The sequence below is a fragment of the Blennius ocellaris genome (genome assembly GCF_963422515.1).
Source record: "Blennius ocellaris genome assembly, chromosome: 7".
Taxonomy (NCBI): Eukaryota; Metazoa; Chordata; class Actinopteri; order Blenniiformes; family Blenniidae; genus Blennius; species Blennius ocellaris.
In genome coordinates this window covers 17,172,932-17,199,589 of record NC_137656.1, presented here as the reverse complement: position 1 = coordinate 17,199,589, position 26,658 = coordinate 17,172,932, and the positions used below count along the sequence as shown (strand labels likewise).

The following is a 26,658-nucleotide window of genomic DNA, read 5'->3' as shown; positions in this document are numbered from 1 at the left end:
TTTGTATGTTTCAAAAAAAAAATCACATTAAAGTGAGTTGTTTCAAAACTCCAGTGAAGACTGTTTTCTTTCATCACTCGTTTCCTTTCTCTGTCTTTCATTTCTTTGGGTACTCCAATTTTCCCCACACTCCAAAAACACGAATTTCACAACTATGCTCCATACTATTTCTACTTGTAAAATGATCGTAATGTTTAATTGCTGTCTCTTAATTCTCCAGATATGTGATCCTATGTCTTAGTGTTACCTTTGGCTTGTCTACTTTGCTTCAGCCTCTTGTGTCCCCAGTCTGTAAGAGGAGCTGTAGAAGATATGTGATAGATGTCATGCCTGCCATGAAAAGACGTGGGGAAATGTTTTGCTGAAGTTTCTTTTACCCCCTGCAACTCACTTACACCACTAGATGGCGATAAAGACTTTGTGATACTTGCCACGTGATCTGGACGTAAACACGGACTCCAGTTCTCGTACCTGACCTCATTACAGACTTGAATGTCATATTTACCTTAATTCTTCTTCTTAGAATAATAGATTTTAAATATTGTGAATCATTAAAAATGATACAATACTAATTTACAATAAAAAACACAACACAAAATAAACAACTGATAAAGACACTGGAAACCTATTCAAAAGGGAAGAAGACATATTTAGTAGTGTACAGTGGATAATGTTGGAGCTTCCTGACCAGCCTGTTCAGCCTGCTCCTGTCTCATGTGTCCTGGAGAAGCTCCATCCGACCACTGCATGGAAAATACATGTCCAACGATGATTGTATCACCGGAGAACTTTGGAGGTGGCAGCTGTCTGTGTTGTGTCAGATGTGAACAGGAAGGAAGAGAGTACTGTGCCCTGAGGAACTTCTGTATTGTAAACCACCTCATCCGAGATGCAGCTTTGAGTCCTGGTAAGGTAATACAGTAATGTAAAGAGAGTTTCAAGGGCCCGAAACTCTCTTAAAATCTCAATAAAATCACGTGGTTTCAGATCAATGACCCCGAGTCTAATATAAACATCCTGAGTCTCTTTATACATGATCCATTTCTGCGTGTTGTAATGAGTCCTGGGGTGGTTTGAATGAATTCTAGGTCTGGTTTAAAGAGTTTTCAATAGTTTCAATGATTTCCTTTTTGGGTTTTTTATGTTATGTTATCTTACTTCCTTTCAGATCGGGTAAGTCATCTGTGATTCCAATTCACAGGATCCCGCCACCACATTTTAAGTACCCCAGAAGCAAATCTGTTCATTGAGGAAAGCCACACACACACACGCACACGCACACGCACACACACACACAATCCCTAATGTGACTTGTGAGATATTCTGTAGAAGAGACATAAGGAAACTAGAGGGGAAAGTGACCAAAGAAAACAAGAGTCTTCATTGAAGTTTTGAAACAATTGACTTTAATGACTTCAAAAAAAAAAATACATTGAATTTTCTAGGCAGACAAATGATATGATAATATACTGTTCACACACGCAGACTAACCTTTAAAGTGCACGTCATCCATACACTCTGGATACACCGCATGCTCCATTCTGACATACGACATTAGTTAAATACAGAGCCGACTCTACCTACTGTGGCACACTAGATGGGATTTAATATGCCACCCCCCCCAGAATGTAACATGTCACCCAACTTACACAAAACATCAATATAAAAATGATTTATTGGATAAAAACCCAAAACAAAACCTAATGGTTATATGTTGTCTACTATGCATGTATAATATGCAATGTATTTTTTTCTGATATGGATATTAGATTACATATAACTTTATTGTCATTATTGTGAAATGTTGACTTGCAGATGCAACAAACCCAGTAAACTACAGTTTTATATGTGGGAATGTTAAGTTATGGAGTATTAATAATAATAATAGGAATAATGTGTACTTTAACACTGATGTGAAGTTAACAACATTCAACAAGCTTTAGACAATCTGAACTGCAACACAATGGACAACTCGAGTTAAAAATGTGATATATAACAGGATTAAAATGAAGTAGTGTTTTGATTTACTCTGAAAGGAGAAAAAGTTAGCGAGTCAAATGTAGACGAAACAAAAAAAGTGCAGATTGGGCCAATATCCTATAGATATAGATATACTCCTATAGAGTAGATTACATTTTTACGGATGATCTATAACAGTCAAGACTCCTTCACTTATTGGTAATATCATTTGTAGTAATATTAATTGGGCATTGCCTTACATTTGCTTTTAATTTGAATCAATGTGATTTATTTCCATTTTAAGAATTAAAAGTAATAATTAGTTTCAATATAATTATATTGGAGCAGTGGCTGAGGGATGTCAGTGACGCCCCTGTGTGCTGTATAATGCGTTAGTGTTGAAGTCAAATAAATCTAGATTCTGAGTCCCACACAAGGCTCAATGAGTGATGTATTGGACGCTCTGTTGGCCACTCTGAAGGTAAATTTTTTCTGGGTTTGTGACGGTCCCTGAAAGCCATGGCGCCCTTAGTGTGCATCCGTATCACGCAATAGGCCAGTCGACTCTGACTGAACACATGAAAAATGTTTATAATGTAACATCACATTACTGTCACATAATCAAAATAAATCTGTGTAGCGATGCCCTCAGTTATTTTCAACTCAAGATTCAAATAAGGTAAGGTTTTGCGGCATTTTCACTCCCGAAGAGAACAAAGGGGTAGTTTGTGACGCACACTGAATTCGCTCAGCTGAACAATTAGATCTTGGTTTACTTTACTAACACAATTAATTCTTGAATTCAACACACATATTCAAAACTTCATATTTTAATGACAAAAAAATAGTATCTTCAATAAGGCATGAAGCAGTGCTCTATATTACATCAGTATGACTTTTCACCTTCGGCATATGTTTCTCGTCATTAGATGAGGAACACTCCACCTTTTTAGTCTTATTATTAAAGAAAGTGCATATATTTTATGGCAGAATCAGGATATAAAGGCTTGAAGGCAACATTATGATGCAGGGAGTCCTGTATCAGTGTGTCACATGCACAAATAAGTGGTGATACTTTACTATGGTTATTGTATAATTTCCCTGAATGGAAGCTCATAAAATGACAGTATGGTACCTATAAGGCAGCATCAACGTAATATTCAGTCTTTGGCTTAAATTTTGCAGAGAGAAGAACCACCAGCTGTTCAAACCAACTACATTTGTATATACACATCTATGACAAACAGATATGTATGTGGCACAATAACTCCTTTTGATACTGGAAACACAAAGTTATCATCACATAACTAATCACATTCTGTATGACATTAAAGTTGAATATTCACATATTCAGGCACTGATAAAGCTTGTAAAACCCAACAAAAACATGGACGACCATGTTGGTGCACAGCTGCACAGAGTTGATGGCGTGAGCTGTCAACAGGTAGGTTTCACATCTGCATTTGGATGTAAATTAAAAACAAGGCAGGTCTGCAGCAGAGCACTGGTCTTCAAACCCCTGAGAGCAGGTGGAGCTTCCAGTAAAAACACAATAAGATAAATAAAGACGCAACTCGTAAGAAGAGGGTCAGAATGTGGAAAAACAATATAGAAACTTTCAATATAAAATCTGTATTTAGATGTAAATATTTAAGGATCAGTGCCAAAGACGAGCCCCAGTTAGACACACTTGATACATAAAGAGATGTGACGAAGCGCTACGGGGCTCATCCAGTTGTAGGTTTGTACCTCCAAATTGAAAACGTTGTCTTCAGTTAAAAAGGGAGACGAGCTTCAACGGGAGTATCACACAGGACGATTGGAAACAGCACCGTGACATCAGTGCAAGGTTTCACACAGAGGCTCAACTACAGAAAACACAAGACAAGATTTACATAAATAAAGTTAATCAGTATTAAAACAACAACAATAATAATAATAACAATAACAATAAAGAGTAAACATGTCAATTAAGTTTAGTAACTTCCAACATTTCTTCTCATTTTAGACGAAAAGCATGATGTTAAAGGCAAGTACAATGTACATTACTGAGATATGTGTTGAATTTGGAGAATTTTAACAATGCTAGACACTATTTTATTACAGACTATTATCAAGATTTAATTTGTGAAATATGAGATTTTATTTCACGTAATATATAAAGGGATGTATCATCGAGGCGTTTTTTTTTTTTGCCTTGAACAAATTGAAATGTTAAAAGTGTGACTGTACTGAAAATCTTTGTACAAAAGAAGCTGTAGTTTAAATGTTAAAGTGGCCGATAGAGGGGTAAGTAGTCTGAACATTTGTGTCAATCTGCACCGACCTGGATGAAATATTCCAGTTCGAGGATGCTGCAGTTTGTGATGCTCAGTGATGCAGAGAAGGGGATTGTGATCATGATCTCAGCATGTTGGTCAGAGGTGTGAGCTGTGACGGGGTCTCCAAGCACTGCCGTCAACTCTTTCAGAAGCATACTCTTGGAAATTCTGTTGTGTGTAAAATAAGTCTGTTTCTGCTGCAGCTTCAGCTTTGGAGTTGCTGTTTTAGTCGAACCGTTGCTAAAATCACAGATTACTTTTACAGTTTCACCTGGTGGAAGAAAGGAAACAACGTTAAACCATTGTAGGTTAAACAAATATCCCCACCATAAACATAGTACTTATATTATTATACAGGAAACTACCAGGGATGAAAGCTTTCTTCTCTGTCCTTGCTTTAACCGTGACCTCGCCAGAGGAACACAACAGGCTGCATGTTTTCACTCTGTTGGAGCCTGAAAGCGGGACCTGCAGAAAACACGATAAGAGATAAATCAGGAAAGAAAATACAGCTGAGCAATTAGTGCCGTCGCATCTTTTTACAACTGATCCACTGACATTGTGAATATTTCAAATCACTTCATTTCTCATCATGGAGGACGACTCGGAAAAAGGACAGATAAATGATTTTCACTTACTGGCAGTTCTGGATGACTGGTATCAATGTGATGTATGAAGTTCAATTCAGTCTTAAAAGTTTTGGCCATGTGCCAGGGTCTTTTGATGCTCACTGTCAAAGTGTACTCGATGTGTCCGTGAGGCCCATGAAAAGTTGAGGGGAAGTCTCTGCATTGTTTCATGAACATGATGAACACAAAACGCACAGAACATCAGAGAGAGACTCAAGATGCTTGATTATAAAACAAAATGTTTCTGTTCGTATGAAAAAAAAGTAATAACACACTAGAAAACAGATGTGATTCCCTTCTAAAATATCAAAACATGCTTGTCAGTTTAGCTGGTGTGTGTGTGTGTGTGTGTGTGTGTGTGTGTGTGTGTGTGTGTGTGTGTGTGTGTGTGTGTGTGTGTGTGTGTGTGTGTGTGTGTGTGTGTGTGTGTGTGTGTGTGTGCCTCTTAACTCTGTGATGTCCTGTTGACCTGTCCATGTATGAAGTGGATACAAAAGATGGGCTCGATACTAAATTATTTCTCCATATATTATGCATTCATGACCAGAAAAATTTTAAATGATTGCATTTAATCAGACAGTCGTTATTTGTGCAGCCTGGTTAGAATAAATAACTAAAAGTAGAAAGATGACAGGAGGAGGTGAAGCACATTTCATACACACCCTTGTGGGATCTGACATGTGAAGGGATACACGTGTGTGCCAGGAGGAAGTTTGTCTGTCTCTCCTACAGCTGCAGAGGAAAAACCAAACGAACTCCAGTCAGATGTCAGTGAACACACCACGGTTGGAAGGGGGGTGGAGGAGCTGCAGACCTCCGCTGGGCTGCAGGAGGACGGTTTTCAGGTCGAAGAGGGTGAGCTTGGCGCTGTAATGCCTCCGGTTCTTCCCTCCTCCGGTGGACCAGTGGACCCTCACTCCTCCTGTCAGCGCCATCGAGATGGAGCTCAGCTTCGTCTCCTTCGTCAGGTCGAAGGAGACATGTCCCGTTAACACGTCTCCGCTGATTACCGTGTTGCTCTCGTTCAGTCTGTTGAAGTTGAAGTTGAAATTCTGGAACGTTGACTCGAACATTGTTGAGAGTCGGAAGGAAAAACAAAAGCGGAAGCACGTAAAGTCTAGAAGGCTATTTTGAAAACAGTTTATGTCGTTAAAAATACAGCAGTAGGAAAGGAAAGCAGGATGGTATGTTTACAAGAACAAGGCTTGTCGCTCAGACCGCGCATGCGCACAATCATCTGGAGGACCAGCCCAGCTGAGGCGGAGCCACGCGGACCAACACCCGCACGAGCTGCCCTCAGTATCCGGTCAGCTCTCTTCCCCTGTTTGAGTTACTGGCAGACTGGATGCGGGGCGGGGGTTTTATTTGCAAACAGTTCAGTGCGTATCATGGACATGGTTTGGATAGATAGATCACTTCACCCTCTTGAACCCTTTCACATTCACTCTGAGTCCATGCCAGGGAAAATAGACATTGGACACTTTCAATGATTTTAAGAGAAAATAGCTTTTGCTTTGAAATGGAAATGTCTTTGTTAAAAGGTTGAGTGTCCTTACAGGAGTAACGATCTGATTATTTGGTTGTTTTTCTTGTGTTCCTCATTTTTTTAGTTATTTTGACAATGACGGCATCAAAAACAATAGTTAGTGCTGTATTGTACACCTTGCAAGCCAACCCTGCTCTTTCCTGCAGTTCTTATTTCTAGATTTTTACAAATAAAAACAAAATGTTAACCCCAGTTCACTCCACTTTTTACAGAAGTTTTATTTCCCCCATGCAGAACACAATCGTCCAGTTTCTTTCGTTCTTTAAAGGCATTCTAGTGACAAAATGGTGACTAAAAGTACAACAATGTAACAACCTGACAGAGCCTGAAGGCAGTGAACTTAACGACTGTACTGTCTGGGATCTGCTCTGCAGGGTATTTATCTGAGGACGTGAGTGAACATGATTTGTTTCTTGTTTCCTTTCTCTCCTTCTGTGATAAAACTAATTCTGATGTTCAGGCCTGATGGTGGTGCCTGGTGTCTTTCTAATTATCTGAATTACTTAGAGATTTGTGAAAGCTGCATGATAGATTTGGTACAAACTGCTGTCTTCAATCTCGGATTCCATTATCTCAGAAAACACCTCAAATGTGATCAGTGGGAAGACAGTTTGTGTAACAAGTAGCATCATAGTTGAACATTTTTTCTATGTTTTCTCTTTCAATATCCCATATATGTACCATAGTTCTGTACAAATATAAAAAGTGTATATTGTATTTATTTCTGGTTTCTGATTATTGTGCTTATAAACACACTGCATGATGGGAGGAATCATCGCACTGTAACAGGCTAACAATAGTTAGAGGGTTCTGCTTTTAAGGAACTACTTGATTCCTGATTGGAATCCAATAACAATCATATACAACAAGAAATTCTTTGTTGAAATGTTGCAGTATGACATCAGTGTGAGGTCAATGAATAAACAAACCAGATATCATTTAAATGTGTATGTCCATGCATGTGGGAGTCCAAATGAGCCACTGCAAGGCCCTTTACATTTATTAGCATTATGACAACTCACTGAGATTAAAACTACATTAAGCTTTATTTGGAATTCTACATTGCACATAGGTGTGACTGTGGTTTGTACGTCTGTGTTCAGGGTGTACCCTGCCTTCACCCAAAATCAGATGGGATTGGACTCCGCCCTTCAGAATCCTGAATTGGACAAAGTGGTGTCAAAAATGTATTGCTGCAAATCCATTGCAGTTTGCTTTTCTACCTTTGGGAGGCAGCAGTGTCCAAGGCAGAACATGTAGACCAAGCTTGATTTGAGCTCGTTTCAATTTGACTTGTAAATGTGTTTAGGGTGAAACTTTTGTTCTTGGCTGAGTCACTGACAAGAGAACAAAAAACTAGTGATATTCTGTGGTACAAGTCAGTGTTTTTTTTCTCATTCTATTGATTTTTTTTTGTTGGAAAAGACCCAAAACAAAATCTATGAGGAACCAAACATTTTTTTTATAGCTTTCCGAATCTTTTATTTTCTGTAAAATTTAAGTAAATATCACTCAGACATTAAACGTGGACCTGTTCACTGTGGCCTGTAACATATATTAATGTAGGTTACAATTATATGAACTCCTGTTACATAACTTGATCATGTGCTGAACAAAGTCCCCTTGCTATTGGGAGTTTTTCCACTGTATACATAAGATTACAATTGAGACAGGGAAGAATGGAAATTACATAATGACATAGTGGCTCGCGCCCATCTGCCTCACTGTGGCCCCTGAACTAAAAATCAATTTTGCACACCTGTTCTCGACCAAACTACAGGAAGGAGACCTTCAAAGAGAAATGTGCTTCACAGACTACTCCGATTGGAGCTCCAACATCAAGTTCTCCTTTATGTGCAGAGCTTGTGGTGATGTTGGGTGATATCAGCTTGAATTTTGACTGGCCGTTAACCTCTGTAAAATACTGACTACCTGTGTTTACCTTCCAGCTTTTATGTGTTTTAGCATGTTAAACCTACCACAATGTCTGAACTGACTGCATGCTTTCAAAATACATGCCAGGATTTGATATTTCACCTGACAGTGTGTGTAATAATGCAATGGTTGCAGACGAATTATAGTATCAGGTCAAATTGTTGTTAAAATGATTTCCCCTACAACCACCAGTAAAACCAATGATCTTTAGAGTTTGGATCTTGGGTGCAGCTGACAGAAAAGGTGGCTGCATGTGGTTTGTGGTCAGGGCCGCCCCTGGCCAAGTGGGGGCCCTAAGCAGGATTTTATTTTGGGGCCCCTCTTACAATAACATAATAATAATAATAACAATAATAATAATAATAACAATAATAAGAATACTAAGAATAATAAGAATAATAAATTACAATTACTAGCGAATCAAATGAACAGCCTCTATCAACAGTGGAAAAATAACTTTACAGATGCACACGTCTGCATTTTCTGGATGCAAAGTCATCAATGATCTCATCATATGGCAGCTGCTGTGCCACTTCTGAGTTTATGCTAATCACAGCCAGGCCACTCAACCGTTCTTGCGCCATTGATGAGCGAAGGTAAGTTTTCAACAACATCCCACCTTCAAGTGAAGCACGAGCCTCTTCTTGTTTGGACTTTTTCTTTCTTTTGCTAGCTCCCGAATCGTATTGACGTTTGGAAGCCATCTCTCTCTCTCTACTCTCTACCTGTAAACAACTGCCTGCCGGCCCATCTGACCGCTGATTGGTCAGATGGTGATGCTTCGCGCTTTCAATCATTGAGTCTCTTTTTTTTCTCTCTCTCTCCTGCCTTGGGCTGACTTGGTGGGGGTGCTCTACGCACGCCTCTCGGCAAAATGCACGCGCATCCTTTGTGCATTTGCAGAGAATGATGATACTTAATTGATCCCGAGGGAAATTCAATTCACTTGCGCAAAATAGGGCCCACCCATGGATCGCCGGGCCCTACGCACAGCGCGTGTTCTGCGTGTAGGGAGGGGCGGGCCTGTTTGTGGTCAGTGTGCAGACATGCTTCATACTCGACTCAGGTTCTCACAGTGTAATACATTTAGGTACCTGATAAAGTGTCGCTCAATAATTCTAAATCTCCATAGCTGTGCGTTCTGTGTCCTTGTTTGTTTATCTTATCTCGTAATGAGCAGGCGACCTTGTCTCTCACCCACTATCAGTACACCGCAGCTCTTCCACCCTCACTCTGCTTGAAGCAGGTAGAGAAGATGAATAACTGGATGGTTTTACTGTAATCCTCTCCGACCTGGTCACGTGCACAGTTTGCCAAACCAGGTGGACTCTTGTGCTTGTCTGCATGTTTTCGTCATCCCATAATACTTGAATCAAGGTGTTTTTCACTGGTCCCTCACATCCATTTGAGAGCCAGCAGTATTGTCAGTGCTGCTGCAATAAAGGCAGTAATGGCAATAAAGCAAGATTTTTTTTATTTGCTGAACCAGTGGTTCAAAGGCTGTTCACTCCCACTGTGGATGATAAAGACTTCATGGTTACTGTGTCGTGCAACCACACCATCAGAAAGAACCTCTGTCCTCGTGAGCTTTACTGACTCTTTTTCCACTTGCAGCGTTGTGAGGAAGACTTCACGATGTCAGGTACTGTTAAGAAATTTTCAGTGGATTATAATCCCATCAACGAACGCAACATTTTTGAAAGTGGGGATTTTGTTCATGGGAAAGTTACATTCAAGTTGTCTAAAGAGTGCAAAATACAATCACTCTGCATCAAGATGAAGGGAAAAGCGAAAGTCAAGTTTACTGAACACAACGGGAAAAAAAATGTGACGTACTACAGCCAAGAGAAGTACTTCAGCATCAAACAATTTCTCATCGAGGAAGGAAGAGGTAAACAATCTGATTGATTTGATTTATTCATATATCATATTACATGCTATGCATGTAGTATGTGGTTGTTGTTTTTTCTTCCTTTTTAATAATTTTGAAAGATACTGTATGTCCACTTTGTTCAGGGCTGTGACACAGAATATAAAGAATTTATTCAGTGACATGCATTTATTAAATCTAATTACTTATTTAAAAAGAAAATTGAGACGTTCTTCATTCAGGAAGTGTTTGGCTTCATAGTTTAGTACTACCCAAACCCTGTTTGCAAGCACATGCCTCAAACCCTCTATGTTCATTATCTTACATGATTCATTTTGCTACATAAACTTTGATATGTCCGATAATGTGAAGAGCCTTTCACTGGCCTATGATCACATAAACAAAAACAAAAATTTCCCTAATTATCTGTCTAAAGATGGCAAACTACAAACACTACAAAAACTAAAATAACTCAACAAAAAGTTCTTTATTATCAAACATCCATTGAGTGGTTCAAAGTGAAACATCTGGTTTATTTCCCTTAAACTATGTTTTATGATTTACTGTGGCTACTGTTTTTCATGTTTCTTATTATTTGAATTGTCACCTCTCATACAACATAATGGTCGTTGAAACTCATCCATTGATGCCATTCAAATAAGTTATTTCAGCTCTATGAAGTTCTTAACCTTTAACCAACTGAAGCCAAATTAAGCGACTCCATTTATTGCTTTACAGGTGATTGCACACTGAGCCAGGGCAGCCATGTTTACCCATTTGCCTTTCAGATCCCAGTTCAGTGAGTTGTCTATAACCATTATCTATAATTAACATTTACTATATTTTTCATCATTGGCTTTAAGAATGATGGCTAATATTTTGGGGGCCATTGTATTGTTCATTCCTTCAGACAGTTGCCGTCCTCCTTCAAAAGTCAACATGGAAAGATCGTGTACAAACTGGAAGCAAATCTGAGCAGGTCCCAGAGACTCGATAGCAAAGCGAAGGCAGAGTTCACCGTCACCAACGAATTAAACTTGCAAAGTGATCTAATGCTGATGGTACGTTCTCAAATAACATAAAAACACAGAAATTCAAGACATCTGCAGGATTTATCAATCCTTTGGATTCACTCTGTGTTACTCTGCTGTCAGACTCCACAGCATGAAACCATTGATAAGAAGCTGAAGCACTTCAACTCGGGAGAAGTAAACATGGATGTAAATATTGAACGCACAGGTTTCTATCAAGGTAACTTGATGTTTCATGTACTTTTATATCACTTGTTCTTTGATTGTGTTGAATTATATATGTGGGTTACACGATTCTAACAGTGGATTTAGTCATAATAAATAAATACATAAATACATAAATAAATGACAGCAGTTTCATTGTTGCATGATTGTGTGTGTAAATGCAACTGCGAATGTGTGCTGACCCCACCCATACAGTATAAAGCAATATAGAAACTAAGTCCATTTGCTTTGACTTGCTAATGCCAAATCATAAAATGAGTTTAATCTCAGAGGCAGATTTGATTTGCACACTTTAACTTTGTCATGATGATATCCACATTTTAAGAAGTTGAAAATATTATTGTTGTGTTCTGTTTTCCAGGGGAAGGCATAAACATTGTGGCTTCCATTCAAAACAAATCCTCTCGGGATGTAAAACTCAAGTATTGTTTGTACACAAAGCACAGCTTCTTTGCCAAAGACATGAGAAAGCTTGAGACTAAAGATATCCTGAAAGATGAGGGCGAATCTATCCCACCCTCTGCAAGTCAAACCGTCAACAAGATCATCACCATCCCTCTTGAGGCCGGCGTGTCTATCCTGAACTGCGAGATCCTGAAAGTAGAGTACAGGCTAAAGGTAGGTGTCAGTTTTCCCAGCCGTATTTGTCTGTGATTCTCTGGCAACAGGACTGCATGCCAACTACCATAATCAAAAACTATGTTTCTATCGCAGGTCTACCTGGATGTCAAATATGCTTTTGACCCAAAGATCAAGTTGCCCATAGTCATCCTGCCAGCATTTGTGGAATCATGTGAAGAACCATCCACCCATCCTCCTGCTGATGGATTGGAAACATTATCAGACTTTACCCAGTTTGGAGGACCCAGCTTCTTCCAAGAACCCCCTCCCTACAACCCTTCAGCTCCACAACTCCACCCTCCCTCACTCACCCAGTCCTGCGGGATGTTCCCCCCTTTGACCAGTTTGGATAAAAAGTCCTAGAAGGTCAAACGGAGGGCCTCTAGTCTCAATATTATTCCTTTCCACTTGAAACTGATTTGATGATGTTGTGGAAGTTTGTTTCTCTCTGAAGATTGTGCTTTATTATAGGACACACAAGTTTACAAGTGTCGAGAAAGGGGCAACAAAGCAGCGAGTCACTGTCAGGAATAATTAATTGAAAAGAGATAAAATACCATGCACTGTATGTGAAATTGGAAATCTGTTGTAAAGTGTGGAATTGACTAAAATACCATTGTAGTTTACAGTTTCCAATAGGTACATTTAAAAATATCACAAAATTTATTAAAAAACTCACAATCCTATTGTCTTAGTCTAAACACCACATGGTCCTAGTGTCATGTCCAAATATAATTTTAATAAGAAGAGTGCCATCATCTCCTATTGTTTTAACACTTAGTCTTAAAAACAAAAAGCTAGAAGTGACCAAATATCCCTCTTTATGGGGGGATATTTTCCCAATCAGATTTCTAAACATCAACTGACAGCAACTTCCCCCATATAATCCTGCTCCTTTTGAAATTTAGGTCCCCCACAAGGGGGCAACAAAAGCTTAAGGGGATGATTCGCTGACAGGTGACAGACATGACACTGACATGTTGAAATGTTCTACAAGAGTTTCTACCGTGCAAGAAAATAAAATATCTCGAATGCAAATGTAGTCAAACTCTTTACACAAGATGAATTACTGATTCACCGTCTCAACTAACCTTTCTCGGGGGAGTTTGTAAACGTAATTCACAAGCACATGCAGCAGCAGCTGATTCATTGACTCATCAATGATAGGAATCACGATTAAACATGTAGTTTTCAGACAGAAAGTAAAACGATTAAGCTGGAAAAAACAAGAATCTTACTTTTAGTGAGGGTGACTTTTGACTAAAACATTGAACTTAATTTAAAAACCTTCAGAAGACTTGAGTTCAAATGCAATCAGTGGATAGATCGCTGTGGATGGGGGCTGATCTGAAATGCTCTCTCTGTTATTTCTTTTCTTGGCGTATTTTAGGACCAGTTTCATTTCGGTTGGGGGTGAGCAAAGCCCTCCTTTCAGTGTATTGTGGAATTGTTACTGCTTTTTTATTTTTGTTAAAGTTTTTTACAATTGTTTACACACTAAAATAAAAATTTCCACACAATTTGCAAAATTCTACTCCAAGGAGCAAAACACCTCCACAGATTTGCACAACATTACACACAATGTCTGCTTCACCCTTTTTGCAAAACATTACACACAGTGATTTGCAAAACTCTGCACACATTTTCACACCTTAGACACAGATAAGGATTGTGAGGTTACTTCCTTGTCATTACAAAGCCCCGGATTGCCAATGACAACACTAATGAACAAATTGGAAAATCACATCCACCAGGTGTGGAAGCACACTTGTGCTAATTTGAAAACGCAGCACTCAGGTGGATGCTGAAGAAATTCGACATGAATTTATATATGTGGATGAGGCTGGATTTAACCTTGCGAAAACAAGAAGAAGAGAGAGAAATGTAATTGGACACAAGGCAATCACCAATGTGCCAGGGCAGCGAGGCGTTAACATCATCCTTTGCGCTATTACACAAAATGGGGTCCTCCACCACAATGCAAATCTGGGACCGTATAATGCAAATCTATTACTTGCATTTCTTGACAGATTGCATGAGATTGTCACAGCATTAAACCAAGTGGACCAGATGCGGTACATTGTCGTTTGGGACAATGTCTCATCCATCGGGCTGCTCTGGTCCAGAATTGGTTCCATGAGCACCCTGAATTTGAAGTCTTATACCGTCCCCCCATAGTGCCCCTTCCTGAATCCAATAGAAGAGTTTTTTTTCAGCATGGCAGTGGAAGGTATACGACCTGCGGTCCTATGACCGTTTGCCCCTCATTCAGGCCATGGAGCAGGCCTGTGATCATATTGAAGCAGCTTCTGTGCCGGGGTGGATTTGTCACACGAGGCGATTCTTCCAACGGTGCCTTGCCAATGAAGACATAGCCTGTGATGTGGATGAAATCTTATGGCCTGATCCAGCCAGACAGAGAGATGATGAATAGTTACAGTATTCTTGTTGCTTTTACAGTAGTTTTTCTTCAGAGTCAAGTGTATGTACTTCATGCAGTCATTTTTATTTGTCTACAGATTTTATTTGTTTCATTGATTTCATTGTTGGTTGATTACTGTAACTGATTATGATAAGAAATACTGTACGTATTGAAATAAACACTTGAAATATTCAATCTGCAGCAACAGTGTTGTGCAGTGCTTGGTAAGTTTATAGTAGGCCTATTTGTGTACATTCTCCCTATATCTCAAACTACTCATGAAGAATGTTGTGGGTTTGTCACACTTTTTTTTTTTACATCTAAATGATCCCTTACACTACAATGTTTGGCCAAAATTCTAGCACATGCTATTTCCTAAAATTAGTTTTTTTTACAAATGTGTTTTTTATTTATCACAGCAGTGTGAAACTGGCTGCAATAGTGTCTGATCATTGAGGACTGTGTTGGTTAAATGAAAACTAATAGCATTTTCACAAATATGTGTATATGTTTTGACTGAAGTGTGTCATTTTGCAAACAATCTAGGAATTGTGCAAATTGAGTGTGGTGTTTGGATAATTGTGATTATATTTTGAAAAAAGAACCCGGTTTTCAAAATTGGGTGTAAACAATTGAAAAAAACTATAATATTACTGCACCCTCTTTAACCCTTTCACACTGCAAGGTCTCTGTGTCTGCCCCTGTGTGTTTCACCTCATGTTTCCAATTAACCGATGGCCTTATCCCTGTGTGTGCTCCTCTTGTTGTGCTTCACCTGTATCCACCCCTTCTCAATGTATTTAAACCCTCTCCCTCTGTTGTCTTTGTTGGCTACTCTCGTCAACATGTCGCTCCTCTTGTTATCCATCATTCATGTTTCCCTGTGGTTTTTCATGTTCACGGGACTTTTCCAACATTAAACTCTGGTTTATATGGAACTCCGAGTCTGCATTTGGGTCCACCTGCAATCCCCCGCTGCCGGCTTCCCGGTGACTTGTTCCTCTCAGGCCTTTCCCTGGTTCTTTTGAGCAGTTGGTTCCCTATGTTCCCGTGTTCCCCCACAGCCCTGTGTTTCCTGTGTTTCCCAGAGTTCTGGTTGCCTTCTGTTCCCGAGTTTCCTGGCAGGTGCCTTATGAGTCCACGTGCTCTGCCGGGTATTTATACGAGGACTTGAGTGAACATGATTGTTTCTTGTTTCCTTTCTCTGCTTCTGTGATGAAACTAATTCTGATGTTCAGGCCTGAGGATGGTGCCTGGTGTCTTTCCAATTATCTGAATTACTTCGTCTCAGCACGAAGAGATTTGTCAAAGCTGCATGATAGATTTGGTACAAACTGCTGAATTCAATCTGGGATTACATTATCTCAGAAAACACCTCAAATGTAATCAGTGGGAAGACAGTTTGTGTAACAAGTAGCATCATAGTTGAACATTTTTTCTGTTTTCTCTTTCAATATCCCATATATGTACCATAGTTCTGTACAAATATAAAAAGTGTATATTGTATTTATTTCTGGTTTCTGATTATTGTGCTTGTAAACACATTGCATAATGGGAGGAATAATTACACTGTAACAGGCAATCAATAGTTAGAGGGTTCTGCTTTTTAGGAACGACTTGATTCCTGATTGGAATCTAATATCATATACACCCAGAAATTCTATGTTGAAATGTTGCAGTATGACATCAGTGTGAGGTCAATGAATTAACACACCAGATATCATTTAAATGTATGTGTCCATGCATGTGGAAGTCCAAATGAGCCACTGCAAGGCCCTTTACATTTATTAGCATTATTACAACTCACTGAGATTAAAGGACGTAGCTTCACCTAACAAGGCGCCTCTCTCTCTATAAAGCTGGCGTCAGATCAAGACTCGGCGCCGGATCATAAGCTATCGACAGTTACGGTAGTTGTACCTTGCTCTGCTTTGCTCCACTTTGCTCTGCCTTACTCTGCATTAAACCTGTCTTTCCTCTGCTGCAGTTCTGGACCAACCCTGCTGCACCAAGCTCCTGCTTGTTCATTGGCCAACTCCAATGGCTTCAGCTCAACAGAAGCCTCCCTGATCACCCTCCTTCAGGCTGCAGCGTACGCCACCGTCGTCTTCAACGCCGACCCCACCATTCAACATTTGCCCCTTCATACCCGGCAGTGTGCTCCTTTCAGTCTCTCGCTGGGTCCTAATGTTTGGTTTTTTTTAGCGGTACCTTAGCCATAGTAGTGTTTGTGTGTTGGCACTTATCTTGTGATGAGTTTAGACAGTATCCAGTTTTAGAGTACCGGTACTCTGCATAATTCACCAGTTCTTGCTTGTTGGAGGTCTGTTATCTTGTTTATTTGGGTTGAGTTCTTGGCCACATTGTTTATAAATAAAGTATACTGAGAGAATTCCTGAATACTGTGTTTCTGTCTGCGCCTGAGTCTCCGAGTGTGAATTGTGACAAAAGTAGTGTTAAAAATATATTGTTGCAACTCCATTCGTTTGATTTTCTACCCTTGGGAGGCAGCCGTGTCCAACACAAAACATATAGATCAAGCTTGCTTTGAACTTCTCTTTTTATTTGAGTTTTAAATGTGTTTGGGGTGAAATTTTTTTTAGATCTTTCAGTTGTCAGTTGTCTTTGTCTTCACTATTATTCACTGTGGCCTGTAACATGTGTTACTGCGGGTTACAATTATATGAACTCCTGTTGCATAACTTGATAAAGTGTCACTCAATGAGTAAGCAAGTCAGTCATGTCGGGCACAGAGTCAAAGGTTCTGCCATCGACAAGACCCTTTCTCCATGTAAAGTTTGCATGTTCTTTTAGACTCTGCACATTTTTTATCCAGTCCAAAGATAAGATAAATTTGATTGGTAATTTTAAATCTCCATAGCTGTACATTATGTGTCCTTGTTTGTTTATCTTATCTCGTAATGAGCAGGCGACCTTGTCTCTCACCCACTATCAGTACACCGCAGCTCTTCCACCCTCACTCTGCTTGAAGCAGGTAGAGAAGATGAATAACTGGATGGTTTTACTGTAATCCTCTCCGACCTGGTCACGTGCACAGTTTGCCAAACCAGGTGGACTCTTGTGCTTGTCTGCATGTTTTCGTCATCCCATAATACTTGAATCAAGGTGTTTTTCACTGGTTCCTCACATCCATTTGAGAGCCAGCAGTATTGTCAGTGCTGCTGCAATAAAGGCAGTAATGGCAATAAAGCAAGATTTTCTATTTGCTGAACCAGTGGTTCAAAGGCTGTTCACTCCCACTGTGGATGATAAAGACTTCATGGTTACTGTGTGGTGCAACCACACCATCAGAAAGAACCTCTGTCCTCGTGAGCTTTATTGACTCTTTTTCCACTTGCAGCATTGTGAGGAAGACTTCACGATGTCAGGTACTGTTAAGAAATTTTCAGTGGATTATAATCCCATCAACGAACGCAACATTTTTGAAAGTGGGGATCTTATTCATGGGAAAGTTACATTCGAGTTGTCTAAAGAGTGCAAAATACAATCACTCTGCATCAAGATGAAGGGAAAAGCAGATGTCATGTGGACTGAGAATAAGGGGAAAAGAACTGTGACATACTCCAGCAAAGAGAAGTACTTCAGCATCAAGCAATTTCTCATCGAGGAAGGAAGAGGTAAACAATCTGATTGATTTGATTTATTCATATATCATACTACATGCTTTGCACACAGTATGTAGTTGCTGTTTTTTTCTTCCTTTTTAATCATCATTTTGAAAAATACAGTATGTCCACTTTGTTCAGGGCTGTGACACAGAATATAAAGAATTTATTCAGTAACTACAAACAAAAAACTAAAATAACTCAGCAAAAAGTTCTTTACTATAAAACATCCGTTGAATGGTTCAAAGTGAGACATCTGGTTTAATTCCCTTAAACTATGTTTTATGATTTACTGTGGCTACTGTGTTTCATTTGTTTCTTATTATTTAAATTATAACCTCTCATACAACATATATACACAATAGTCATCGAAACGCATCCATTGATGCCATTTAAATAAGTTATTTAAGCTCTATGAAATTCTCTTTTTAGGCTTTTATTTTTGTTGCTTTGAGTTGAAGCAGCATTCAAACAAACTCCATTGTCAGTCTTTAAAACAATTTCAGTCTCTATTATATGTGAATTTTATAACCAATCATAAGAGAAATAATGTTTCTGTGGTCTTGACACATTAACACTGAAATAAATTTGGTTAATTGCAATCTTTAAACCTTTAACCAACTGAAGCCAAATTAAGTGACTTCATTTATTGCTTTACAGGCGATTGCACACTAAGCCAGGGCAGCCATGTTTACCCATTTTCCTTTCAGATCCCAGTTCAGTGAGTTGTCTAAAATCATTATCTTTAATTAACATTACTATATTTTTCATCATTGGCTTTATGAATGATGGCTAATATTTTGGGGGGCATTGTATTGTTTATTCCTTCAGACAGTTGCCGTCCTCCTTCAAAGGCATACATGGAAAGATCGTGTACAAACTGGAAGCAAATCTGAGCAGGTCAATGAGACTCGACAGCAAAGCGAAGGCAGAGTTCACCGTCACCAACGAATTAAACTTGAACAGTGATCCAATGCTGATGGTACGTTCTCAAATAACATAAAAACAGAGAAATTCAAGACATCTGCAGGATTTATCAATCCTTTGGATTCACTCTGTGTTACTCTGCTGTCAGACTCCACAGCATGAAACCATTGATAAGAAGATGAAGCTGTTCAACTCTGGAGAAGTAAACATGGATGTAAATATTGAACGCACAGGTTTCTATCAAGGTAACTTGAATGTTTCATGTATTTTTATATCACTTGTTCTTTGATTGTGTTGAATTATATATGTGGGTTACACGATTCTAACAGTGGATTTAGTCATAATAAATAAATAAATAAATACATAAATAAATGACAGCAGTTCCATTGTTGAATTATTGTGTGTGTAAATGCGAATGCGAATGTATGCTGACCCCACCCATACAGTATAAAGCAATATAGAAACTAAGTCCATTTGCTTTGACTTGCTAATGCCAAATGATAAAATGGGTTTAATCTCAGAGGCAGATTTGATTTGCAGACTTTAACTTTGTCATGATGATATCCACATTTTAAGAAGATATTATTGTTGTGTTCTGTTTTCCAGGGGAAGGCATAAACATTGTGGCTTCCGTTCAAAACAAATCCTCTCGGGATGTAAAACTCAAGTATTGTTTGTACACAAAGCACAGCTTCTTTGCCAAAGACAAGAGAAAGCTTGAGACCAAAGAGATCCTGAAAGATGAGGGCGAATCTATCCCACCCTCTGCAAGTCAAACCATCAACAAGATCATCACCATCCCTCTTGAGACCGGCGTGTCTATCCTGAACTGCGAGATCCTGAAAGCAGAGTACAGGCTAAAGGTGGGTGTCAGTTTTCCCAGCCGTATTTGTCTGTCTCTCTGGCAGCTGGACTGCATGCCAACTACCATAATCAAAAACTACGTGTCTATCGCAGGTCTACCTGGATGTCAAATATGCTTTCGACCCAGAGATCAAGTTCCCCATAGTCATCCTGCCAGCATTGAGGGAAACATGTGGAGAACCGTCTGCCCTTCCTCCTGCTTATGGATTGGAAACATTACCAAACTTTACCCAGTTTGGAGGACCCAGCTTCTTCCAAGAACCCCCTCCCTACAACCCTTATGTTTCCCAACTCCACCCTCCCTCGCTCACCCAGTCCTATGGGATGTTCCCTCCTTTGACCAGTTTGGATAAAAAGTCCTAGAAGGTCAAACGGAGGGCCTCTAATCTCGAGATTATTCCTTTCCACTTGAAACTCATTTGATGATGTTGCAGAAGTTTGTTTCTCTCTGAACATTGTTATTTATTATAGGACACACAAGTTTACAAGTGTAGAGAAATTAGTGTGGAACTTACTTCATCATAAAGAAGCGTATTGCATTCACATGAAAAAGTAGAAATCAAAGTTTTTTCTGAATTAATGACATAATTATCTCAGAATTATGAGATAAAATTAATTATTAAAAAATTGGCTGTTTTTCTGAATTTATGATATACTGTTTTCTGAATTAAAAAATGGCTCTGTTTTTCTGAATTTATGTGATACTGTTTTCTGAATAATAAAATTGGCTCTGTTTTTCAGAATTTATGATATACTGTTTTCTAAATTTAAAAAAATTGTCTCTGTTTTTTTGAATTTATGAGATACTGTTTTCTGAAAAAAAAAGTGGCTGTATAAATGCTATGGTGTGTCTACGTGCTCCAAATCCGCAAGGAGGCAGTACGCACCATGTACGGATCCCCAAAGTTTGCCCACGTTTTTGCACGTCAACAGCACGCAAATGCAAGTACGGCAGGTTGTGACGGTTGCTTAACTCTGTCCATTAACATTATTGAAGTATTTGCTTGATATTTGGTTTAATTCTGTTTGTTTTTCTACAATTGAGTTTGTTACTATTTTTATATAGATCTAATGATTTTATTTGTTGTTGCACTAAATTGTTGTAAAGGTTATTTTTGCACATTGCTGTTGCAATTTTTTGTAACCAAAAATAATAAACCAGATGACACTTTTACTGTAAATACAAAGCTTTATCAGTTGGAATGTTCAACCCCAGGCTGCTCTTGTAGCTGAATGGTCTACATCTTGAGACTAAGAACCATATGTGGCACCCTGCACATCATTCATCATTCATTCATTGGTATTATTTGTATTATTATTATTGCATCGTTGTTATTGATGTTCTTAACTGGGCCACCCCCCATGTTTTTATAAATGACATGCCATAAATAAAGACATGTCAGGCTGACAATATGATAATGTAAACAGCACTGCCAGAACTACAATGAGTTTATAGTAGCCGTGTGAATGATCAACAATCAATATTATTGGCAGAATTAAGGGCCCCAAAATCTAATTTTGCTTGGGGCCCCATGGAGGCTTGGGCCGGCTCTGCTTTCAACTATCAACTATCATTCACTGCGGCCTGTAACATGTATTAATGACCTCAATCCACACATTTGAAAATCACATATTTGTTCCTCTGTTCTTCCTCAATAATCCACCCACTCCTTAAAACCTGTACTCCCTGGCTTTCCTAGAGGCAAAGTCATTTATGACGTCACGGTAAGAAATCTGATGGCCAACTTTGTTGTTGATACTAATCACTGCTCATCCATTCGGTCTTTCTTGTGCCATTGAAGATCTCAAGTAGTTTTTTTTTATTAATTTGAGCTTGGAAAAGCTCGGCTCTGCAGATGCTATAGTCACAGGGAGGGCTAGGATATCCGTAGAGCGACCCAAAGATTTGGTACAACTCACAGAACTCATTTGTCAGACGGGTAAGTGAGCAATTCAATGGGGGTCATCTGTGCTTTAGGGAGTTCTGAAAGGTTCTCCAACTCTGTAGCCAGTGCACTCCCATCAATATCAGACTCTTTTCCAAAGGTGAACTTGTCTCAGAGAAGTTTACACTGGTTCTTCCTTGTCTGTGCATCAAGTTGGCTAAAGTTCAAAAGGACTGAAAAAATGCTTTGTTCGCTTATTTCTTGGGCCGGCTCTGGACGGAGGGAATGAGTCTCTGTCTGCCAGCTTGCTGTGAGGCTGGGGATTTATGTTTTTGTGAACATTTGTAAAAAGACTTTTTACAATAAAACCAATATAGTTTTTGAAAAGACAACTACCACCTCTTGTGCTTGTCTGCATGTTTTTGTCATCCCATAATACTTGAATCAAGGTGTTTTTCACTGGTTCCTCACATCCATTTGAGAGCCAGCAGTATTGTCAGTGCTGCTGCAATAAAGCCAGTAATGGCAATAAAGCAATATTTTTTATTTGCTGAACCAGTGGTTCAAAGGCTGTTCACTCCCACTGTGGATGATAAAGACTTCATGGGTACTGTGTGGTGCAACCACACCATCAGAAGAAAACCTCTGTCCTCGTGAGCTTTATTGACTTTTTTTCCACTTGCAGCGTTGTGAGGACAACTTCACGATGTCAGGTACTGTTAAGAAATTTTCAGTGGATTATAATCCCATGAACGAACGCAACATTTTTGCAAGTGGGGATTTTATTCATGGGAAAGTTACAGTCGAGTTGTCTAAAGAGTGCAAAATACAATCACTCTCCATCAAGATGAAGGGAAAAGCGGATGTCAAGTGGACTGAGGGTAGGGGGGAAAAAACTGTGACGTACTACAGCAGAGAGAAGTACTTCAGCATCAAACAATTTCTCATCGAGGAAGGAAGAGGTAAACAATCTGATTGATTTGATTTATTTATATATCATATTGCATGCTTTGCACACAGTATGTAGTTGCTGTTTTTTTCTTCCTTTTTAATCATCATTTTGAAAGATACAGTATGTCCACTTTGTTCAGGGCTGTGACACAGAACATAAAGAATTTATTCAGTGACTACAAACAAAAAACTAAAAATTTTCTTAAACTATGTTTTATGATTTACTGTGGCTACTGTGTTTCATGTTTCTTATTATTTGAATTGTCACCTCTCATACAACATAATGGTCGTTGAAACTCATCCATTGATGCCATTCAAATAAGTTTTTTCAGCTCTATGAAGTTCTTAATCTTTAACCAACTGAAGCTAAATTAAGCGACTCCATTTATTGCTTTACAGGCGATTGCACGCTGAGCCAGGGCAGCCATGTTTACCCATTTGCCTTTCAGATCCCAGTTCAGTGAGTTGTCTATAACCATTATCTATAATTAACATTTACTATATTTTTCATCATTGGCTTTAAGAATGATGGCTAATATTTTGGGGGGCATTGTATTGTTTATTCCTTCAGACAGTTGCCGTCCTCCTTCAAAGGCTTACATGGAAAGGCCTTGTACACATTGCAAGCAAATCTGAGCAGGTCCCAGAGACTCGACAGCAAAGCAATGGCAGAGTTCACCGTCACCAGCAAATTAAACTTGAGCAGTGATCCAATGCTGATGGTACGTTCTCAAATAACATAAAGACATAGAAATTCAAGACATCTGCAGGCTTTATCAATCCTTTGGATTCACTCTGTGTTACTCTGCTGTCAGACTCCACAGCATGAAACCATTGATAAGAAGCTGAAGCACTTCAACTCGGGAGAAGTAAACATGGATGTAAATATTGAACGAACAGGTTTCTATCAAGGTAACTTGAATGTTTCATGTATTTTTATATCACTTGTTCTTTGATTGTGTTGAATTATATATGTGGGTTACACGATTCCAACAGTGGATTTAGTCATAATAAATAAATACATAAATAAATGACAGCAGTTCCATTGTTGAATTATTGTGTGTGTAAATGCGAATGCGAATGTATGCTGACCCCACCCATACAGTATAAAGCAATATAGAAACTAAGTCCATTTGCTTTGACTTGCTAATGCCAAATGATAAAATGGGTTTAATCTCAGAGGCAGATGTTATTTGCAGACTTTAATATTGTCATGATGATGAATTTAAAAAGGGTTAAAAACTTTATTAGGTTGTTATTAGGCTGTTATTAGGTTCTTTTTTTATCTCCAGTGGTTCCTCTTATGGGTCGCTACACTGGTGGTGGCCGGGTTCCCTGCTGGTGGTGCCGCCCCGTGGGTTTCCCTGCCCCGGGCACCTGGCTGGTCCCCCACATATGTGGTGGGGTTGGCTGGTCTGCCCGGCTGAGGGGGGATCTGTGGGGCGGCGCCCCCTGTGGTTGGAAGTTGGGCCACCCCCAGTGTGGACGGCCCAAAATGCAGCCCTTTCTTCACCTTAGTCCTCGGTGCCCTGCCATGTCTTCATATCACTCGGCATGTTTTCATTCATGTGTGTTTGTCTGCATGTGTGAGTGTGTTCATTTGCTTTTTAATTATTTATTTTATGTTTGCACTGTTTTTAAATCTTGCTAAAGCACTTTGTATTACTTCATTGTATAAAAAGTGCTATATAAATAAAGTTGATTGATTGATTGATTGATTGATTGATTGATTGATTGGTTTATTGATTGATTGATTTATTGATTGGTTTATTGATTGATTGGTTGATTGGTTGATTGGTTGATTGATTGACGATATCCACATCTTAAGAAGTTGAAAATATTATTGTTGTGTTCTGTTTTCCAGGGGAAGGCATAAACATTGTGGCTTCCATTCAAAACAAATCCTCTCGGGATGTAAAACTCAAGTATTGTTTGTACACAAAGCACAGCTTCTTTGCTGACAGCAAGAGAAACCTTAATGTCAGAGAAATCCTGAAAGAGGTGGGCGACTCTATTCCACCCTCTTCAAGTCAAACCATCAACAAGATCATCACCATCCCTCTTGACACCGGCGTGTCTATCCTGAACTGCGAGATCCTGAAAGTAGAGTACAGGCTAAAGGTAGGTGTCAGTTTTCCCAGCCGTATTTGTCTGTGTGTCTCTGGCAGCTGGACTGCATGCCAACTACCATAATCAACAACTACGTGTCTATTACAGGTCTACCTGGATGTCAAATATGCTTTCGACCCAGAGATCAAGTTCCCCATAGTCATCCTTTCGGCATTGAGGGAAACGTGTGGAGAACCGTCCGCCCTTCCTCCTGCTGAACCATTACCAAACTTTACCCAGTTTGAAAGAGTCAACTTCTTCCAAGAACCCCCTTCCTACAACCCTTATGTTTCCCAACTCCACCCTCCCTCGCTCACCCATCCCTACGGGATGTACCCCCCTTTGACCAGTTTGGACGAAAAGTCCTAGAAGGTCAAACGGAGGGCCTCCAAGCTCAAGATTATTCCTTTCCACTTGAAACTCATTTGATGATGTTGTGCGAGTTTGTTTCTCTCTGAAGATTGTGCTGTATTATAGGACACACAAGTTTACAAGTGTCGAGAAATTAGTGTGGAATTTACTTTATCAGAAGAGTGACATCTTCTCCGATTGTTTTAACACTTAGTCTTTAAAAAAAAAAAAAAAAAAAAAGCGCTGGAAGTGACCAAATATCCCTCTTTATAGGAGACGGCACCATATATAGTGATCAACCGTGGGTGGGGAGATATTTTCCTGATCAGATTTCTAAACAACATTAACTGACAGCAACTTCCCCCACATAATACTGCTCCTTTTTAGGATTTAGGTCCCCCACAAGGGGGCAACAAAAGCTTAAGGGGATGAATCGCTGACAGGTGACAGGGGCGATGCTGACATGTTGAAATGTTGTACAAGAGTTTTGTATGTATTTTTTCACAAAGAAAGTGAAACGTTTAAGCTGGAAAAAATAAGAATCTTACTTTTATTGAGGGTAACTTTTGACTAAAACACTGAACTTCATTTAAAAACCAGAATTTGGTGAATATGCTCTCAGTTGAAGTTAATGCTGATTTAATCATTTCACTGTTATGCTAAAAAGTCAAGTTGTGACCCACTTTTAGGAATGTAAGGAGAATAAAATACAGACTTTTGAGTTCAAATGCAATCAGTGTAAATGAAAAGTAGTTACACAAAGCAACAAGCAAACAGATACATGAAATATTTACTTCAGTACGGCGATGAACTTTAAAAACTTGCCACCACTGGCAAATATCTTGATTTGTATTACAAATGCAGCTTTTTGCATCTTTCGGAGACTTTTATACTTGTTCACACAAATGGCAGAAGTAGATCGGGATGCCGTTTTTTGTGTTTCTGCATACTCACAATACAAATGAGCTAATTCACTAAACTGCACTGTTTTACTGCTTCCCTGATTCATGCAATAAATCAATTTTTTACAACATTTGGAGGTGGAAGTTCTTTGTGTAAAGTGCATCACACTGCTTACTTCCAGGAGATAGAATAAAAGCAAATACTCTTACAAAGAACCCACGTGTCTATCTTCACATAGGAACTCATCCCATCATATATAGCTCCTTTGTGGTTCTCATCTCACCTGATTCTTGACGTAGGCATCATGCAGTTTGACACAGTTGGCCACCTGATTTCAAATACGATCAAGAACTTTTCAGTGGGATATGATCGCATCAACAAAAACAATGTTTTCACAAGTGGCGATCCGATTAGTGGGACAATTACATTAGAGGTGATAAAAGACTGCAAAATACAATCGCTCTGCATAAAATTGAAAGGAA

At 39.2% G+C, this 26,658-nt stretch overlaps 2 protein-coding genes across 2 annotated transcripts; one reads left to right on the top strand and one right to left on the bottom strand.

Moving 5' to 3' along the window:
* Positions 1-1,391: 1,391 nt before the first annotated feature.
* LOC308132920 (arrestin domain-containing protein 3-like) lies at positions 1,392-6,096 on the bottom strand. Its single transcript, XM_080500129.1, has 6 exons — positions 5,724-6,096; positions 5,572-5,641; positions 4,919-5,066; positions 4,646-4,748; positions 4,286-4,551; positions 1,392-3,827 (listed from the first exon to the last, which is right to left on the bottom strand). Exons 1-6 carry the CDS (start codon positions 5,980-5,982, stop codon positions 3,735-3,737), a joined length of 939 nt encoding a protein of 312 aa, XP_080356255.1. The 5' UTR covers positions 5,983-6,096; the 3' UTR covers positions 1,392-3,734.
* Positions 6,097-10,166: 4,070 nt separating this feature from the next.
* On the top strand, positions 10,167-12,500 carry LOC308132849 (arrestin domain-containing protein 3-like; the record flags this gene model as incomplete). The annotated part of the gene is made up of 6 exons (XM_080500033.1): positions 10,167-10,281; positions 10,999-11,059; positions 11,171-11,321; positions 11,415-11,511; positions 11,878-12,134; positions 12,231-12,500. 6 exons carry the CDS (start codon positions 10,167-10,169, stop codon positions 12,498-12,500), a joined length of 951 nt encoding a protein of 316 aa, XP_080356159.1.
* Between the last annotated feature and the right edge of the window lie 14,158 nt (positions 12,501-26,658).